General features: G+C 34.0%; 1 protein-coding gene across 3 annotated transcripts in view; it reads left to right on the top strand.

Annotated features, from left to right (window-relative positions):
* The window catches only part of ift80 (intraflagellar transport 80 homolog (Chlamydomonas)), a 56,874-nt gene extending 45,832 nt beyond the window's left edge, over nucleotides 1-11,042 (top strand). For all 3 annotated transcript variants that reach the window (XM_088618228.1, XM_088618219.1, XM_088618210.1), the window contains 8 exons: nucleotides 270-334; nucleotides 2,992-3,127; nucleotides 3,752-3,899; nucleotides 4,735-4,906; nucleotides 8,572-8,661; nucleotides 9,443-9,615; nucleotides 10,048-10,171; nucleotides 10,621-11,042. In XM_088618228.1, the coding sequence (XP_088474354.1) occupies nucleotides 270-334; nucleotides 2,992-3,127; nucleotides 3,752-3,899; nucleotides 4,735-4,906; nucleotides 8,572-8,661; nucleotides 9,443-9,615; nucleotides 10,048-10,171; nucleotides 10,621-10,734 (1,022 nt within the window). In that variant the 3' untranslated portion in view covers nucleotides 10,735-11,042. The remainder of the gene's footprint in view (nucleotides 1-269; nucleotides 335-2,991; nucleotides 3,128-3,751; nucleotides 3,900-4,734; nucleotides 4,907-8,571; nucleotides 8,662-9,442; nucleotides 9,616-10,047; nucleotides 10,172-10,620) is intronic.
* Nucleotides 11,043-12,456: the final 1,414 nt, after the last annotated feature.

Below are 12,456 nucleotides of genomic sequence, written 5' to 3'. Positions count from 1 at the left end.
CTACTTGCTTAAAAAATTGGCCTGGCAATTTGCCCAAATGAAAAATCATAACTTTAATACCTACTCTAAGAAAACCTCATTTTATCTTTTTTCTTTACTGGACATTACTTAGGTGACTGTTTTTCGTTATTAGGTCCTCTGTTTTTCATTATTTCATGTATTTTTTTACGTTTTTTGTAAATAATGTTTTAAACAATGCTTTTTTACCAGAAAGTAAACATTACAGTAAGTCTGTTTTTAAATAATAACCGTTTTCTTTATGTGACTAGTTATCTTTCTGATTGATGCTCTGTCTGGAAAGCCTCTTGGAGACGGCAAGCCCCTGGTGCACAAGGTATGATGCTTCAGGAGCACAGGAATGGGATGTGGCTTAGCTTCTTTTGGTCAATAAGGTGGTTCATGCCTGCAGTGTTTAATAACTGCTGAGTTTGTGAAACGTGCTTTACTTTTTAATGGCGTAGTTAACTTATCATTTTGCCTCAGAATGGGATTTCAAGAAAGGAGTAGCCAGCGGAGCCAGGATCTGTGTTACTGTTTGTCAGCGTCTTATCCTATGTCAGCACTCCACAGCTCCAGCGTTGTGCAAAGCCAGCTGGCTCTGTTCACGTCTCACATCCACCTACGTGATATTAATTTATCCTTGCCCTCAAATAGGCTTAGGGGTGTCATGACAGAATTTTGGCTAGAATTTAACAAAAAAAAATGTTTTCAAAATGTTTCATTTGGACAATTTATTTATAATTTATTTTTCTATGCATGTTCTCTAAAAACCGTGCAGTAACACAGGTCTTGCCAGACAGCATTTTCCTCGTTTTCCATTGTGCATTTCGTATTAGTGCAAGTCCACTTCTTCTCAGGCTAACATATTTAATTGAGAAGGTGATTATGTCATCACACTGAACATTGGTTTCCTTGTTTTGTGTATGTGTTGCATTGCATTGCATTGCATTATTATTGGAAAAAAAAAACAAGAAATGGTTAATGAATCAAAAGCATTATCCTGTTATTTAGTCAAAGTAATATGATTTTTATTGTTGAATTGTTATGTGATGGTAAAGGAGATGCAAAAAATGGTAATAAAATGCTGTACAATGAAGTACAGATTGAATGCAGTCAAAGATGCCACCAAAAACCCTTTTTTAAATCAGAATTTAATGAAAAACAGACCTTAAGTCTTTACTTCTGTTTCTTATTTATTTAGGAATGTAAAATTAGATACAGCTTAAAAATGATTTTCAAACAAATTTAAGATTATGTTCTTGCAGTGTCATTTCTACTGTTGTGTTAAATTGAACTGAACTGCTGAACTTAAGTTACTACATGGCCAACCTTGGCTACTAATCCAAGCTTTATATTTCTGATTTTAAAGTCACCGTGTCCTTTTAAAAGGAAACATATACAGTATATATGAATGTAGTAGTTCAGGTGGGTAGCTGTGTCAGTATGCGTACAGCTGCAAAGGAACAACTGATAGGTTCATTCCATGCTGAAAAGAGAAGAGAGAAAACACAACGTTGTGTTTTCTTTCTTCTCTTTTCAGCATGGAATGAACCTATTACTGGTTCCTTTGCAGTATATATAAATGTTAATGTGTATGTTTTCAGCCCTGCTTTTAAATCTAAAGGGTACAGTGTTCACCTGTTCACAGAAGTATTTTACCATAAATTACTACATAGGTATCTATAATAGCATCTACTGTATGTGTGACTTTTTTTCTTGTTATTGTATATACAGTAGGCATTCTAAAACCAAAACGTAAGAAATTGTTACAAAAAACATAATTCCTTAATGTTATAGACTTGTCTCTTGACTTGTGACATAGAAAGTATAATTTATATATTTCCAACATTTTTTTACAGGATCCCTTTACTTGTTAGTTGTATAATTCATGGCATCATTTCACTCACATTTTCCCAGCTTATTGACAATTTAAAAGAAAGAATGAAATTGTAGCAAAGTTTGACTTTCTCACTGGGGAATTTAAAAGGGGCTCATGTAATAGCTGTGAAATTATCTGTTAATCTCATCTGTCAAGTCTTCTTGAAACTTTTAGACTAATGTTAATGCGTGTTTTAAAACTGTCAGCAGTTAATCTACACATAATATGATAATGATGCCTTTCTTTAATATGAACCTTATAGTGACTTTAGAATCAGTCCTTCTATTACTTTAAGTCAGCATAGCTAATAGTCTAAACCTAAAATGTGTGTACTATTTTTGTTTCATGGGGTTTTGTGTAAATAAACCCAAAGCTGTTCTGCTGCACTTATGCCTTTCTGTAACCTGACTCCATACTTTGTTTGCAGCCTGCCTGCTGTCTCGGCTTGTGTAGTTAAGGAATGAAACTCTGACATTAACAGGCTCTTAAGCTGGCAAATCAGACAAAGAGAAATATTGAACACCACTGCCTGCCTACTGCAGACACATTTCTTCAGCTGAGTGTCAACTTGTATTACCAAGGGAAATAGGCAGTAGCTGTTTCGTAATCAGAAGTGTTTACTGACTGAGAGTAGCTTAAATCATAGTATAAAAGTAAGTAATGAGAGTCATTATGGGAATGAATATGAATATATCATATGCCAAGCAAAAAACACACATATCATTTAACCCCTTATGTGCAGTTATCAAAAATCCTAACTGGACTGCAATATATTGAACATTTTGTTACTGAATATTTTCTTCAGTTAAGCAATTGTGTTACTGTTCTCTTAATTGACTAAAGATAGTGGGGGACAAAAACATAATAATTAAAAAACATAAATTGGAGGTTAAATATATTTCAAGATGGTGTCAGTCATTACTGTACATAAAATGACATGTGAAGCATATTCTTGCTTTGATATCATTAACTCAAAAAATAAGCTGCTTTTAAAAGGAATAGAAAGAAGTATCATATGCAGGGTTTTTAGATAAATTGTTTTATTAAAGGTTTTAATTTTCAAATTGGGTTATTTAGTAGGAAAGTAGCAGTAGTTTCTTTTATGACTGCAGATGGAGGTAATGGAAGTTGCTTTGGACCAGTGTGGAATACCAAACGAGAGAAAGATTGCTCTAATTGATAAGAATCGAGACTTGTATCTGACCTGTGTCAGAAGATTTGGAAGAGAGCCACCGATTAATAAAATTGGTAAGATGAAATTTAATCTTAGTACATTTGTAATTTAACGTGTATTCATCATTTTAATGGAAAAATGCAAAAACTACAGCAGATGACAGTTGTTGAACATAAATGAGTTTAGAAGATTTGAATTACACTGCACTGGAACCTAACTGGAATCAAGACATAGCTGCAGAATAAACTTGTATAACAACAGTCTAAACTGGGGGGTCAGTTTCTGGTGGACCTAGTGTCTTCTGAACTCTCAGTTAATTCATCTGTTTGATTGATTGATATGATTGCAATATGTCTAAACTCTCCCTGAGGTGTTCTAATCATTTTAACTTTAAATTAACTATACTATACCACTACTGAAGTATTTTTTATGTTTTATTTTATTAACTGTAAAAGACCATAAATAAGATCTCTATAGTGTATATATGTAAGAAAATAATTAGGTTGTTCAATTGACTGCTCACATTGAAACAAAAACCAATACACTCTAGGCTTTACAGGAATTGTGTTAAACATAGCTTCCCTAAATTTAAATATATATAAAATTATATATACAAATACAAAAATAAGTGATGCTTGGAAAAACTTGGGAAGTTTAGCATATGTTCTGTTTTCTATTTACTTTTTATTATCAACTAGGCACCATGGTACATTCTATGGCTTGGAATGACACTGCAAATATTCTGTGTGGGATTCAAGATAATCATTTCACTGTTTGGTGTTACCCTAACACTGAGTTTGTGGACAAGGATCTTCTGCCAAAAACAATGTGTATGAAAGATGCAAGGTACTGTACCTCAAAAATGTCTTAGCTCTGAATAAAGTGAACCTTTGAGAAAAGTTTTATTTTGAAAACATTTTTTCTCTGCTGTTCTCCTTCTAGCCATCTGTTATCAGAGGTAGCAAAACATATCCATTTGTACTTTGTGTTTTAAGCAGCTTTTTATGGAAACATGAATAATGCCTATACTGTCTATAGAACTCCTCTTTCTCCAGTTCTCTGACATACAATGTGGTTATTGCATATAGTAAAACGCCTTTGTTTCAAATAATATGTCAGAGCCGAATGATCATTTTTTAAACTGCATGACCACATGGAATATGACATTTTGCAAAATGTACGAACAGTTACCAGATGTGATTTTTGAAGTGTTTTGCAGTGTTAAATTAAAATCAGTTTAACTTGCCAAAAGTAAGATCCATAAATAAATAAGGACTCCTCTTTTACCAAAGAAAATCATGTACACGTTGTCACACATGTAACAAGCTGTATCACATAGCACATGTGTTACTCTTGGAAGAGAGGTGATGAAAAATTATAGCTTCCTGTAGAAATTATGTCATAGTGTTACTACTTAAGGAAATTTGAAGGGTTTATATTATGGTTTCTCTTCAGTGAATTTGTAATCAGAGGAGCTAATCTTTGACTGATTTCAGCAGTTTGGTTAATCCTGCTCAAAATTTAGGGTATGGAGTTAACATAGTTAATATAGAATTAAAATATATTTTATTACATTACTTACTAATATTACATTGGTTATGTAAATCCCAGTTTAAATAATTCTTTAAAAATGTAATTGTTTAATCATTACCTTCTTGAACTTGTTCTTCCATCTGTACAGTGAATTCAGCAGAAATCCACAAGTTTTAAACTATGTGGGCAATCAAGTTGCAATCAGAAGAGCCGATGGCTCCTTGGTGTACAGCTGTGTATCTCCTTACCCTGCAATCCTCCATGAGTACGTCACTGCTTCGCGCTGGGATGATGCTCTCAGGCTCTGTCGCTTTGCAAAGGTAATTCAAATTCAGAATTAACTCCCATTAAGTCCACCTTTGCTTGGATATTTATTTTTCTTTATACAGAGCTGAAATAGTGTTATACTAGTCTGGTGAGAAAAGGAGGAAATGTAATGTTTACAATGTTATAAAATGCACACAAGGTATGGGGTGAAAGTGAAAAAATATTTGGGTATGAAGAATTCAGGGAAGATAAACACAATACTGTACATTACCTAAAGTTATTTGTGTGGATCTGTAGAGTCTAAAAGACAAATGTCTTTTTTGTTTGATTTTATTGTGCTTCTCGGTTATAAAGCCTGTAGTATCCATGTACAGGTTTTTGCATGTATAGTACATGCACTGCTGAACAGTGTTATGTGTCTATCTTTCATCATCCCATTTTGCTGTGCCGTGACACAACATGCATGCACTTAAAATATCTTTAGTAATTGTGACATAAATGCTGATATATGAGGTTTGCAACAACTTTTATGTTTTGATTCCTCTTAGTTTCCCAAGTCTGTATGTCATTCTGTAAAGTTCTGAAACTTTGTAAGTGTGGTGGCAAAGATAGTTTTTATACTGTTACAGGTACTGTATCTGCTTTCCTTAGTACAGTATATATATAGTACTTTTATACCTGCATCTTGTAGATTTTTTTCAAGACCTGCTTCATCATCAAAAAGGGAATTGTAATAAGGACATTAAACTATTTTTGAATTTTTTACATATATTATTTAAAGGTGAACCTATGAGGTGAATAAAGAAATAAATACAGTCTTTCTGGGAAAAGATGCAAGGCAAAATAATTAATTATGAACCATTTTCCAAATACCAAAACTAAGGCTCAGTGAATTTAGCAGAGCACACCATATATTTAACAAAAATCAGTCAGACCACTTGTAGGTAATGATTTTAAATTAATTGTGTAATTAGGAAGTAAATTGCTTGCACATTGCTAGCTAAACGTCTTTTAGTTTCTAAAGAAACGGCTGTAACTTAACTCTGAATTACATAGTTGCTGAACTTGACCACAAAAACTTTGCAGATTAATTTATTGGATACTAGAGTGACATAAGGCGTATAAATATATCAAATACAATAAAATTAATAAAAAAGCAGTTTAAAAAAAACATACTCGGTTTTATCCACGCAGGGGATATACATTTGAGAACATATGTTAATTTCCTGCCATATTTGAGTAAGATGTAATTCACAATATTTTAATGTGATTTCATGATACTTTTTCCTGAATATTTTTTACATCACTAAGTCTCCTTTCTTTTCCACTTCACTCTGCCATAGGCTTTTCCTTCTGAGGTGAGTTATTCTTACCCTGTAGAAACTCTCATTCGGTTCCTCTCATTAAATACATTTCCGGTATGTTTGTGTTTTATTTTTACTAGCTTCCAATTTATTACATTATTTCTCCAGCAATACCAAATTCTTCAGTGCAAAAATGCATGAGTCATTATGTACAACAGTGATTCCAGCTCTTTCTAAATATCTGTCCAGACAATTTAATAGCAAAGGGAATTATTTTAGCCTGGAAATAATGGTTCAGAACATACTCAGTTGGTATATACTCAGTATCTCAGTGTTATTCATTGCAGTGCACAGTTTTGTTTTTAAATAAAGCTACTATTTACATAGATGTTAAATCTCTTATTCAATGTAAAAATTACTTCTTAGAATTAAATGGTCTGAGACTTTAAATTCAATTAATTCCCTACAGTTTGTGCTATGGAGTAAAGCAACAGTTTTACAGTATACCTGTAAGCTTGATTTCAATTTGTTTGCAGAGCTGTGTGTTTAATGTATAAATTTAGACAGGTTTTATTCATATTCTAACACTACAGAATTTCCCAGAATTAGTACCTCTTTACATATTTACTTTCAAAACACAAAAAGTCTTTGGTGTGGGTATTGTGAATTGTCCCCTTAAGATGAGTTCCTTTATGTAATTTACTGGACGTCTCATTGCCTCTGGAGATAAGAAGAGAGGCCTTCAGTCTTTGTTTCTTCCAATGTGCACAATAATATGAATATAATTAGATAAAATGTAATTTCAATAGAGCAGTTCTACAGATGAGTCTAAGACAAATCATCTTTCATACTCTGGATGTTGCTAAGATTGGGGTTAAACACTTAACAGCATTTACTAGGATTTGAAATGGAGCTGGAAAAGTTCAGTTTTCAAGGTGACGCCTTGTATCCAGTCAGTGAAAGGTTGTTACGAAATTTACATCTGTCACCAGTTTTTGTAAATGCTCTCCCCCTACCCCACTTTTTCTGGTAAGTGTTTTTATTCTTTTTCAGATGGGTGAAAATAGTGGCTATGCAAAAGTGACCAGGCTGGTTCTAGAGTGTGTCATGCTACAGCTTTGTCAAACATTCAGGAGTCACATTTTTATTGCAAAAATCTGTCAGTGATTACTGGAAAATGTAAACAACTGTACTGTGACTAAATGCTGAAAAATGTTACTTTTTACAGTGTGCCAGAGGTGGTTACATGCTTACACTATCTGTACTGGTAACATCTAAATAGATACTTGTTTGCTTTTTAAATACAGTAGTTTTGCTAATAGCTTGGAAACTATGGATTCATAGGATTTCTTTTTTTTTTTGGTCTTTTGTGAAAGTCAGTGCTTAATTAAATCACTGTTAAACATAAATATCCCTCACTTCTTCAATCATAATTTGTTTTGTGAATAAGGAATTAAGTTTCCAAGATGCTCCAGCTGTTTTTTGCATGTTAGAGCACCATTGCTTCTAATTTGGGGCACTGTCTGCCCTTAAGTGAGACACTAATAATTTCAAACTACAACAAGCAGACGGAATAATAGACCCCCATCTGACAGAGACGCCAGAGTAATGACGGTCTTGTCCCTTTAATAATGTTTTTAGGAGTGTTTATTTGACCAAAATGTCAACTTTATCTCTATTTCTTGGGCATTGCTTAATGGCCTGGATGTGCAGTGTAAGTAGATTTTATGTAGTAGTAGTTACTGAAGGACATTTGTACAGGCTTATGATTTGTCCTTGCTGTTGAAAACATTATAGCACTTTTAAGACAATTAATATGTATGTTCTGATAGATACATTTTACAAATGTTTGTATAATTTTGTAAACATATTTCAACACTTAAATTAAAAGTATAGCCTGTTGCAGATTTTATTTTTCCATAGTCTGTGTTGCTAATTTTTGTTTAGAAATACTCTGTTATTGTTGTGTTTGGCAGAATGTAAGCCAAACAGAGGCACTGTGCCAACTTTCCACTGGGTCACAAACAAAGTCCTATGGATTTCACATTGAGAAAACAAGATGTTGAAGGAAGCAACATATTAAATTTAATCCCGCCCTAGACTCAATGCAGACACCCACAATGATCTCCATTATGAGTGTTTGCGAGTTTTTAAAATCCAATGTACAGTAGTCTGAGTTTTTGACATATGACATCCTTCTAGTGCAGTTAAAACTGAGAACAGGAGGCACTTCTTCACATACAGGGATGTGGGAGTGTGGAACAGGTTACCCAGGCATGTTATTGAAGCCAGTATCCTGGCTTCCTTCAAAAATACCTGGATGAGATCCCTGGATCGGTAAGGATCTAACTATCAAATGCATTACACATAGTCCGTTCTTAAGTTTTTATGTTTTGCTGCTTTTTCTTGAACAGGATCAAACATTATGGGCCTGTCTTGCTGCAATGGCAATTGCAAGTAAAGAGCTGACTACAGCAGAGATTGCATATGCAGCTATTGGTGAGGTAAGGGTGCAATATGCTCTTTTCTACCTTTGCTTAGTATAACTATTTTGTAATGTTTTAAGAAGTACATTTTTAGAACAGTCGTGATAAACACTAGCATTGCCTGTCTGGTTGTGGAAAGCTGTCTGATTTGTACATTATGTCAGGCATCTAATAAGATAATAGACTAGGTTATGAGCTTTAATTACACAACATTTTTAACATGTGGTGGGAAACCTATAAAGAATGCAGGGCTTCCAAGGCCCTGAATTCGGCACCAAAGCTTTATTAGGTGCTGGAACATTTTCTGGGACCGTGAATAAAGAAATTCCTGAAAACATGATACCAACGATATCAAGGATGTGACAAAAAGTGAGTTTGAGTAATTGTGTTCTTTGGCATTTCAGGAGAAAATTAGTTTAAAAAAATAATTTAAAAAATGCAGATGATGTGTTTTGTCTTTGTGGTAGTACATTTCACATTAATCTCCATATTTGAAGGGAAGGGATGAATGAAATCTTCTAGAAAGCCTTTGGCAGGTCCCACGTGCTGGAATACATTTATGTTAATAAGCAAATAAAAAAAAACTCACACAACTGGTTTCCTCACTTTCTCTTCAATGAACACTAAATCCCTTTGGAATTTTGATTGCAATATTTACCTGAAATCTTCATCCTAATGCAATAAGCAGGTTTTAAACTTGATTGCTTCTTACAGTTTCACAGAATTCTCTGCATTTTATGACAAAAAAGATCAAGAATCATCAGATACTACACATAATCTATTTTTTTAAATTAATCAGATTGATAAAGTCCAGTATATCAATTCCATAAAAGAGCTGCCATCTAAAGAATCTTCATTGGCTTACATGATGCTCTTCAGTGGAAATGTACAAGAAGCAGAGGGGATTCTTCTTCAAGCTGGATTAATATACCAAGCAATTCAGGTTCATATCAACCTGTACAACTGGGACAGGTACGTAACAGCAACTTGTGACAAATTTCTTATATAGATTTAGTTTATTAAAAACGTGTACTGTATGTACCTTCCACTGGCTCAGATTCTCCCTCTTATGGTCTTTATTATGCTTGCATAAAGGGTTATTTGTGGCTTCCACTCTGCCCTGGAAATAATCCAGTTAAAATAATTGATCATGTTCAGTTGCTATGATCATCCACTTCATTATTTTTATTAGCACTGATGAGTTCCCACAAGTGGAAATTTGTAAGAGGAGGAAATAGGTTATAAATTATATAGTATCTGGTCAAAATGTATTTCCGTCCAACGGCACAGGTGGACTGGAAGTGAAACAAACCCTTTATCTAGACAAAATGAGGCATACAAGTGTTGTATGTGTGTGTTTCGAAGTGTTTGTACTTCTGACTCAAAAATCGTTTCCTTTCCCAGGGCTCTGGAACTGGCTGTAAAATATAAGACACATGTTGACACTGTTCTAGCTTACAGGCAGAAATATTTGGAAGATTTTGCCAAAAAAGAAACCAACAAAAGATTTTTGCAGTATTCAGAAGGAGTAAGTATTTTCATTTTCAGAAGGATGAATTTGTAAAATATAAACATATAGGCAACATTTCATAGCACCGAAGTAGCAATAATTCTAGACATGCATACCGAAATTAACAGTAGGTAGTCCACAATTAGAGATAATACAAGGTCTGAAAAACCACTCAATAAAGACTTTTGATCAAGAAGAAGAATATCCTGTAATATGTAGTGTGTTATTTGCCTAATAGTTATTGCATGAGAAATGCAGTCCTTTCCAGTGGTTATCAAGCTACATCCTGCTGCTTTTGATGTTACCTTAACTCATGCTAGCCTTTAATTTGTGATCAGCAAAACAGAATAACCAAGAATGCTTACATCTTGAACCAACATGATCCTGACACATTTCACATTATTGTATATGCATATAAGTAGATAAAATTTATTTAAAGAGGGAAAATGGCTGTTTATTTTCTGCAGGTGGAGGTTGATTGGGAAAAAATACAAGCCAAAATTGATATGGAAATAGCCAAAGAACGAGAAAAAGCAGCTAGCTCTTCTGCAGTGAGAAGCAGCATGTCCTCCCGTCGGTAGACTACTGAATCCCTTCACCCTTCACCCTGGATATGCTTGGACATTTCTTGTCAATGGGGATTTAGAGGCTGCTTTGTGCTCACATGTGTACTTAGTTTAAAAAACAAAACACTGTACGATTTGTTGTGTAATATATGTTATATAATATGAATATTTCTGGTGTGTAAATAATGATAAACATCTTCTTTTAATATTTATCTTATTGATATCTTAATACAGAAAAATGTGTATGTAAAGCAATTGACCCCTTGATATAAACCATAAAATTGTTTGATTGCATTAATAAATCAATAATTAATAAAGAGAAACTGAAGTCTTCCCTTTTTTCCTTTTGGGATCTGTTGACCGAGAATAAAGTGGGAATTTGTGCCTCTCTGAAATTCCTAAATATTGCAACATGCAGTACAGTAGTCTCTTCATACTTATGTTCGGATCGTTTAACTCATTTGCTGATCTTCAAGGTCATAGGAATCCAGTGATCAATGCCCTCTACCGCATTCCATTGCGGGTCTTTTTTCAACCATCTTGCTTATCATTTAGGAGATTCATGTTGAGGGAATCGACATAAAAGGGTCCCTGAGAAACCAGAAGGCTTTAGGTTTTGAGGAGAGTGTGATGCTTTATTGATGTTGACATGAAACCAATGCTTTTGGGGTTGTTCTTTGTCACTGGTGTCTGTTTAGAAGCAAAAAAAGCATTAAAAACACGTTTTAAAGTAGTATTGGGGGGAGGAAGAGTGGTTAGCTGGTGTTACATTAGAACGGTGTCTATCAAGACAGCTTCCGTCGTATTTCTCCAAATGGGAGCATTTGCAATAGACCACCACAAAAAATTAAGCTCAGGTTTCAGCTGCATTATGAAAGAGAGTAAAAGCCATTCTGAAGAACACATAAATTACATTTTTTTACACTTGATAATAAACAGCTGCTTCTAATGGAAAAGTGAAGTGGACAGCGCATATTTTAGTACTTTTTTTTGTCAAAGTACTATTTCAGCAAGTGCCGTTTTAGATGGCCAATACATTTTACAAGGATAAAGTGTTTCTTTAGGATGACTCAAAAAACTGTCTTAAACATATCTGTTAAGGATTGCTCATATAATGGGATAAGATCCATTTCATCTTCAAATATTTTTGTAAGTTTTTGCCTCTAGCTTAGCCCATGCATATTAGAAATAGATAACAGAGAGATACGTACATTTAAATTAAATTGAAATTCTAGTGTTCTTGTCATCTGCATTTTTGTTGGGGAGAGAAGAGGTCTTGAAAGAACATGTGTTTGACATGGACACACAAGAGGAGCAGGCCTCAATGAACCCACTAATCAGCCCCAGCTAACAGATGTTTACAGTTAATCAAACTGGAAAAGCTTGCACCCATTCAGTAGATCAGATTAAATATTAATGATAAAAGTCAGAGAAAGCTCATTACATCGCAAAAGAATATGCTACATCACAGAATTTGAGAAAAAAACAAGAAGTCTTTGTCTTATTTTGAGTTTGGAACTATCATATAATATAGCTACAGTGTTATTTTGTTTCACTCCACTTTTCTCAGGAAAGCATATTAGTAGCTTTCAGTTTTTCCTGTGTTACATTTACCTTTTACTTTATAATAAGATTTTATCTGTTAAGACATAAGATAATACAGTGTGAGAGTTGTTCAGGAAGATCCTGAAGTTTGTTACAGCTATCTGATAATAGCACACTGGTCACTTGGCCCTT

Source organism: Lepisosteus platostomus, chromosome 2, assembly GCF_059453375.1.
Source record: "Lepisosteus platostomus isolate fLepPlt1 chromosome 2, fLepPlt1.hap1, whole genome shotgun sequence".
In the NCBI taxonomy this organism is placed as follows: Eukaryota; Metazoa; Chordata; class Actinopteri; order Semionotiformes; family Lepisosteidae; genus Lepisosteus; species Lepisosteus platostomus.
The sequence above is the reverse complement of the archived record's forward strand: the minus strand, read 5'-3'. Positions and strand labels throughout refer to the sequence as shown.